Genomic DNA, 8,590 nt, shown 5'->3' with positions numbered 1-8,590 from the left:
TTTGAATATACTTTAAATATATCAGATATAGGATGAACAGTATTACAGCAAGCTTTAATGGTTCCTTGAAGGTTTCCATCTGCTTTCTATAGTGTCCCCTTGTGCAAGCCTTATCATCCAAAAGAGTTCAGAATTTCTTCTGGAATATATTGCAGTATTCTGCAAACCCTGACGTATTCTGTTTGAATCAGCATTCACCAGGTGTTTTAGTTAGAAAATAAGATAAACAGATATGTGTACTGGGATTCAGATAGAAATGAGACATACTGTCTAAGCTTTGGAGATTGCCATGGATCTCTGGCAGAAAAAGGACTTAGCCTATGTACTTGTCCGAATGCATTCAGGAACAGGTTCAGGAGCAATTAGAGATAAGACTGGAGATAAGACCAAACCAAACCAAACCACCAAGCCATTAGCACTGAATAACACCCTAGTATGGCTTTAAACTCACACTGCAAACTATGAAGTATTTATGCATTCATTAACAAGTAAATGACTGAGAAACAGGTGTCTGTACTCAGGGGAGCAGAGGGTTGGGAATAAGATGTAAAGGACACAGCTGTCCATTTGAGATTTTAGATCTTCCTTTAACTGTAAAACCTATAACAAGGATGGCCCCAGGAACTCACATAATGTGCCAACATTTAAAGCTTAGCTGTAGCATTTGTAAATTTTAACCTAAAAACTAAAAATGGAAAAGCTGATTCACCGAAGTGGAAAGGAGCCAGACTTTTGCTGGTGATTGAGGCTACTATTGCAATATGCCAATAGAAATTAAGTGAACACGTCTATAGTTTCTGGTTTGGTAAAAGTGTTGGGTAGAATGTGCTTCTAATAGTTAATGCCGGAGCCGTCTCCAACGATATATTCTACTGCATTTGTGGTAATTTTTCCCTCTGATGGCTAGGATTTTCTTGTTAGCAATGTTGGCAGCTCTGAACTCATTTTTCTAAATTGGCCTGCACCAGTAATTTACTCCAATAATAAGACTCTCAGAGCTGACAGCACTTTAAGTGTTAGTAAACTAAACATGTTTAGCAGTTCCCACTTAGGATGGTGAACACTCCATAATCACATACCAAGGCTTAAGTATAAGAGAACAACAACAACAAACTATTCTGTAATTCTCTTAAACATTACATATAAAATTAAATGTCTCACAATGATGTGCATTTTTTTTTTTTTGGTTTTACATTTTACTCAACAATAAAAGTCCATAGAAACCAAGTTAGAAAATATTGATTTTTATTAGAAATGTTGCAGAAAAAAATTATATAGGTGTCCAGCCAGAAATATCATCTATCACTTAAGGCAAAAAACGCAAACAATATAAGACAAACTATTATGTAGAATCCTATACGTCACCCTTGAATTATTGACAGTTGAAGGGTTTATGATGAATATCTTAGATTCAATATACAAAGGTAACTTTATAAACTTTAATTTGCTGTTTTTTTTTTGTTTTTGTTTTTGTTTTTTTTTTTATCTTTGCTTGCGCTTCCAAGCTGTCTTATAGGATGCAGAACTAAAATATTAGGGTTAATGATTTTTTTTTAAATATTATTTATAAGTTTATTTTTATTTACATTCATTCACTTGCGTTGTAACCCAAAAATATCACAAGCCTGGTACAATACATATTGCTAGCATATGACAATTAGAAATATCTAACATATACTTCTTTACAAACATATCCAACTAATATAGCAAAATCCACTGCCTGGGCTATTTCTTTTGCCCATTTTTATTCTAAACAGTACATTGCTGGTCATGTCTTCAGTTCAGGCAGTGGTGCATGTAACAGAAAAGTTATGGAAATAAAAATACAGAATGAAGCAGATGTTATGAATGACCTACAGCTGTTGGGGACACAAGATGCTGTTTTTAGCTGTTTTGCGATGACACCTGGAATCCAAGTATTATTTCTCTCATTTAGAACAATATGGAACCTAACTGACCATGAGAAATCACGCTTGAGCACCACCGACAATGTTGCTAATCTAGCCATTATGTGATTCAGTGCTTTCAATATCAGGTTACTTATCATCCCTAGGATGTGAAAGACAATCTACAAAACCTTAATTCACCATAAATAGCCAATTTGTATCAATACTATCGTACGCTGTTTTCCTCCATTTCTTAGGTCAACACATGAAGCTGTTTTTGAACAAACTATGTTTGCTGGACATACATGTGAAAGACCACTAACTGCACACTTGTGGTTATGTGTGTTGAAATAAGTATTTCATTTTTTTTTTTTTTTTGCTATCGCAATTGAAATGTGAACACAAGCCTTTTTTGAAGAAAAAAAAAAGTCAATGATCATGATCGGTATATATACAGTCACTTCAACAAAAAGCACAAGCTTGTTAATAGTAATATTTTGAACCAAAAACAACAATAAAAGCATTTGTAATTTTCTTTAGTATTGGATTTTTAACTCACAGCTATGTACAGAATTCTCATCTTTACAAATTTGTCATAAATACATTTCAGGCTGGGAAATTTTTTTTAGAATTCTGTTCCCTTGTCCAATACGTGACCGAAAAAGTAGAGCTGTTCAAAATACAGTGTCCTTGCACTGTCTGATATAGGATAAACAATACAGAGCTTTATCAGATCCTTGATGACTCTTGTCATTAAGTTCTAAGTGTCTCCTGTGCAATCAAACTAGTCCGAAAGAGTCCAGAATTACTTTTGGTAAAATATTCCTGTTCCACTGAGTACAATGTGAAGTTAAACAACATCCACTTTTCCTCCGGACAAATATATCATATTGGACTGGTATATTCTTAAAGTAGGTGTAGCAAAATAATCTTATCCACTGAGAATCAATCTCCAGGTGGAGCAGTTTTTCATCCATGACTTCAGTCTTAAGCTTGATGCCAGGAGTAAACCAACCCTGACTTCCTAAGAATAGTACAGAGAGGAGGTGGGAGTCTGAAGGTATTCCGAAAGCGTGCAGCTATACCCTGGTGGTGGAGTGAGCATGGGGGAGGTTGGTGCTGTTCTGAGGCCCAACAAAGGCGCTGAAATTGTGCAAGGGCTGCATGGCACCGAGCGAGCTGGGAATCATGGTGATGGTGCTGGGTGTCATGAGCGGCACGTCGTCGGGAGATCGGCGGAGAGTAAGCGCATAATCAGGTGGGCACGCAAGCCTCAACGCCTCACATTCGTGCCGGTGCTCGTTTTCAAGCTGTTGCTCCAGTTGCTGTTGTTGCTGCTTCATCTGCAATGATGCTAGTTCATCACTCTGCATTCGCGAGACATCATTAGCATTGGAGTTGGCATTGCGTTGCGGACTGGTTCCACGGCGACCTGACTCGTGGCGCCGCTTGTCTTTTTTGTAATAGAGTGCGGCAAAGGCCAGGATGTTCAAGAAGAGCAGTGATGCGCCAACCGCGATGGTCACGCTCAGCTCCGTCGAGTAGTCACGCTTGGTCTCAATCATCACAGCAGAGTCCTCGACTAGATCATTGCCTTTGCGTTGGTCTGTGGTTTGCTTGGTATTCGAATTTGGTATTCCCGGATGGCGTGTTGTGGACGGCCAGGTTTTACCTAGTCGTTTGGTGTAAGGGAAGGGCGTAGTGTCCTGCGGTGGTATCTTGGTGGTGGTTGACACATACTGAAACAGTTCATTGATGTTATGAAGGTGGGGCACAAGTTCAAGCCAGAAGGCCACCTTGGTGGCACGGTAGTGGTCTCGGACTCTTGGCTTCAGTCCAATGTGAAGGTACAGCTGATCTTTGGGGTTGTATTTGGACCAGGCCACTTCTTCAAACCGATTGGGTTTTGTGTGTATGAACTTGGTGTCTTGTGGTACCGGTTGATTTGGATCTCTATTCAAAAGAAAGCGTAAAACAAAACGTGGGTAAGTCTTTAAAAGGACCTTCAGGAAATGATCAATACTATGTTAGTAGTTCACATGTCAATCAATTTAAATATTAATAGATAAGGACCAACTGACATGCTTCATTTATTACTATTGTCTGAGGAAAGTTTTGTAACCACCCCCAAGGTTTTAGCAACCACAGCTCTCAGGGCAGAAACTTTTTTTCTTTTGAGACAACCACTTATAAAATTGTACAATTTATTTGAAGGTTAGACAAATATACCAGAGAGGTGTAAAAGGTTTCTAAATAAAGATGTGCTTTCCTTAAATACTTTTTCTTTTATCTCAGTGCATTAACAGTATAAAATTTTCTTTTTTTTCATAATGGCTTCACACCTACATAGATTACGCACTCTGGGAGTTTTATTTGACCATTAATTCAGGCATGTCAGTCATCACACATTTACATGGTGATTACATGCTCCTATGTAATTGTACCAAAATATTCAAATGGGTCTAAAAACCCAAAGAAGGAAAAAAAAAAATCTAACTCTACTCATCTGCCTTGTTTCTCTCAAAACATTAGATCAGATTTTTTAAAATATTTGAAATAAGAAAAATAAAAGAATAAATCTATAAAACAAATGTACAGAAAAACAAATCTCTGAAATAAAATGTAAGAAAAACAAAAGAAAAACAATACCAATAAATAAACTGTTCATTTACATTGGTATTTTCATTCATTCATTCATTCATTCATTCATTCATTTTCTACCACTTATCTGAACTACCTCGGGTCACGGGGAGCCTGTGCCTATCTCAGGCGTCATCGGGCATCAAGGCAGGATACACCCTGGACCGAGTGCCAACCCATCACAGGGCACACACACACTCTCATTCACTCACACAATCACACACTACGGACAATTTTCCAGAGATGCCAATCAACCTACCATGCATGTTTTTGGACCGGGGGAGGAAACCGGAGTACCCGGAGGAAACCCCCGAGGCACGGGGAGAACATGCAAACTCCACACACACAAAGCGGAGGTGGGAATCGAACCCCCAACCCTAGAGGTGTGAGGCAAACGTGCTAACCACTAAGCCACCATGCCCGCCGAGATGAATAACAGATTAAACCAAACAAAAAACATAGCACGTTTTTCAAAAATCTGCTTAATAATTCTCGTTATTTCTCGTTATTGTGTCAAACACAAGCCTGTGTAGCGCTGACAGGAAGAACATTTAACTACAATGAGAAAATAATACCTAATTAGGTTATGCCACATTAATGAAGGTTTTTTCTCTCTCTCTCTCTCTTTGTGGTTAAAATAATATCCATCCCTGGGAAAAATGAAAACCTAATTGAATGCAAGGTTACAGATTCTTCTTGAAAGTGCAGAGCTCACAATTTTTCATGTGTTATACAGTAGGAACTTAAGGCTAATTTCTCTTTAGTTTTCACTAAATGTTATGCGTTAGAGATTGCAAGGCTATGATTAACCTCACCAGCGAGAGCAACACGTCACCCTCAGGGTATTATTGTGATTATAGAAGAGTAGTCAGACTGGGGTTTTTTTGCTTATTGATCACTTTTCAGCTCTACTTTTGGGTTTGTGTGGCTGCCAAGGCGTTTTGTAAATGAGCAAAATTGATTTCTTTTGAAACGTTAAAGGGATATTCAGTGATATTAGCACGAGTTGGCTTAAGATAGTGAGCTTAAAAATTAAAACAAACAAACAAACAAAAAACACCATGCATCTTTTTAAGAGGAGAGATGATGGTGTGTTTCAAAATAAAAGCAAACTAAAAGGAATATAAAGCACTTTCTAAAACCATATCCTCATTCGTCCATTAAAAAAACACAACCAAAACTTTTGTATTCCAAAATAAAATGTAAAAATATTGTAAAAAAAAGAGATCATGCAAAATAAATAAACACATTTGTTTGTTGTCTTCACGTTGATAAGAGAGATGATGGAGGAGGTAAAAGGTTTAAAATGTGGTAAATGGTTTAAAAATGAAAAGAGTAAAAATAACAAAACCTTCTTATTTTCCGGTTAATCAAAAACAAACACAACAAATCAAAAAAAAAGAAGAAACTTTTTATATGGACTTTGATGTAAAACTAAATTTTTGCTTTTCTTTCTTTCTTTCTTTCTTTCTTTGTCCTCGAGCAGAGAGATGTCGGAGGAAAGTCTGAAGCAACTCCACAAAATATGGTAGATGACCTGTTTTTTTTAATAATTCTTTTTTCTCCTTTATTGTGTATATTCATTAGCACTATGGAGGTCTCGCTTCATGAGTCACCAGCTGTTTTTCATTTCCAAAACTATATTGGGAGCAACTCAGTGGGACACGATGGGAATTTTAACTTTGGTCCAAGGCAGTAAATCTCTGCCGGAATGCAGATAATCTACAGACAACTGTCCTACAACACGAGTAAGTGATTCACCTGACAAACTGATTTGCAATATAGCGTCATTAGCGGATTGATGAACTAGCATAGCAATAGTAATTTAGCAGAATGTTCTTAGACGTGTGTGTGTGTGTGTGTGTGTGTGTGTGTATGGAATTAGTAGTGCCTCTGCAATGATTCTGTGATTTGCGATTTCATTACATTGGAGTATTGGAGGAGATCGAAAAATGGAGAGGAGACAAAGAAAGAGAGAATGAGACCTTTAAATAGACACTGAAGATGGAGAGGAGATACTTGGAGCTGCATGCAGAATAGGTGTTTGAAAACACACACACACACAGAAAAGATGGCAGTAGGATACACTCACAGAACAAATTAGCTGATGAAAAATGCGGAAATTGTGGCAAAAAAGTAAACAAATTTACGACTGTAAATTAATCACAAGAACGAGAAGCACACCGAAATTAAATGTAATAAATAAATGCCTTAACATGTATTTGAATTACTAAATCTTTTTAAAGAACTCATTTATCATGGAGTATAAAAAGGATCCTTAGACCTTAGACAATCTTCGGTTTCTAAAACGTTTGAAAGATTCTGAACTGAGGCACAAAACGTATGAAAAATTAATCAAATCAAATCAAATTCTCAGACAAGTTCTATTCAAATTTAGAATTCAAATTCATTTCAGTATTTGATTGATTAACAAATGGTCTTTAATCGTTAGGGAGGTTCAGTATTTGTATCATTCCCTCCCATGCTAATGAAGCTCCACCCTTAAATTCAAATGCGCTTCATATCCAATGAAATCAAAAGAAAATGTTGATCTTCCAACAAACAGATAAACAAAAAAACCTAAAATTGCTAACGATTGCTAATTGAATCATTTTAATCACATATTTTATCTTTTTTAAACTGTAACTTTTAAGTTTTTGAATCTTCTTGAGTTTTTTTTAATGATGTTTGTTTAAAAAAACGTAAATGTTGCAGCTTAAACTTTGGTTAATACAAATTTAAATATCTTTGGTCGCTTGGTCACTGTATGTGGGTTGCTGTATGTGTGAACAAAGCAGAAAAAAAATACTTTCTTAATACTGGTTTACTTTATTATACCTTTGTTTTGTTTTGTTTTTCTTCTAATAGTATAGCCCGGTCCAATCTGTGTAGGAGTATTTCTTTATCATTAAAGCAGGAAAAAGAAAAATCTTTTTTACACACTAAAAATAATGAGATCATATACATACACACATATATATGAATGTACGGAGTAGAGGTTTTTTGCTTGGCGTATTAGCTGTTGCTCGTCACTGACCTCCGTCCCTGTGCTCGTATGTCACACACACTACATCATTTTGTTCAGATAATTTTTAACATGCTTGATAAATGTCAAGGGGCGTCGTGGGTCAGGTCACTTCTAAATCGCTCACACATAACGGAATGAGCAGCGAGCACTGATTTAGCTCCCTTCCGGCATTTCCGTCAAAAATGGGCTGAGAAAAATCTTGGGCAGAGGCACCAAAGAACAATCATGGTGTGTATTACTGATAAAAAAAAAAGTATGTGTTGTATGTTACAGTGTGAACACACAGCAATCTTTGTGTAGTATTTGTCAAAAAAAAAAAGACTTTTGAATGAAAAGTAATAGAAGAGTGCTTACACTATTCTATTGTGTTTGGAGAGGGAGAGAGAGAGAGAGAGAGAGAGAAACCCTGAAAAACAGAGCGCGAGAAAGAATGAGAGAGAGAAAGACAGATTGAGAGACACTGAAAGAAAGAGACCATGAAAGAACGAGAGAGAGAGAGGAGAGAGAGAGAGAGAGAGAGAGAGAGAGAGAGAGAGAGAGAGAGAGAGCGCCTAGCGGTTAAGGCCCCCGAGCAAGGCCCTTATCCCTCAATTGTTCAGCTGTTAAAGTAAGATAAAATGTAAGTCACTCTGGATAAAGGCGTCTGCCAAATGCTGTGCATGTAGCTAGCGCTTTCTGATTGGTCAAAACGTCAGATAATTGTCTATTACAGCGGCTCTGTTCTTGTTCTTTTATGTAAGTTATCATTTTTATAGTATTACCCAGGGACTTGGAAAGTGGATGCTCCACCTAAACAAACTGCTTTTGTTTCATTTAGTTTTTAACATGCATACGAGTGTTGATACGGTGAAGTTTTTTGTCATTGCACTCAGAAGACGTCTGAAGTGTCACTGCTGTGTTACAGTCAGATATCAAGCTGTAACTTTGCCCAAGCGGGAAAAGTAATCGAATTAAAATAATGTTTGGACATTGCAATGGCTTTTGATAATTAATAAATAAATAAATAAATAAATAAATAAATAAATAAATAAATATT

The 8,590-nt window shown here is 36.8% G+C and overlaps 1 protein-coding gene across 2 annotated transcripts in view; it reads right to left on the bottom strand.

Annotated features, from left to right (window-relative positions):
• Positions 1–1,262: 1,262 nt before the first annotated feature.
• Positions 1,263–8,590, bottom strand: part of nlgn4xa (neuroligin 4 X-linked a) — an 81,280-nt gene continuing 73,952 nt past the window's right edge. For both annotated transcript variants that reach the window (XM_060860730.1, XM_060860731.1), the window contains one exon: positions 1,263–3,839. In XM_060860730.1, the coding sequence (XP_060716713.1) occupies positions 2,966–3,839 (874 nt within the window). In that variant the 3' untranslated portion in view covers positions 1,263–2,965. The remainder of the gene's footprint in view (positions 3,840–8,590) is intronic.

This window comes from Tachysurus vachellii, chromosome 24, assembly GCF_030014155.1.
Source record: "Tachysurus vachellii isolate PV-2020 chromosome 24, HZAU_Pvac_v1, whole genome shotgun sequence".
In the NCBI taxonomy this organism is placed as follows: Eukaryota; Metazoa; Chordata; class Actinopteri; order Siluriformes; family Bagridae; genus Tachysurus; species Tachysurus vachellii.
The sequence above is the reverse complement of the archived record's forward strand: the minus strand, read 5'-3'. Positions and strand labels throughout refer to the sequence as shown.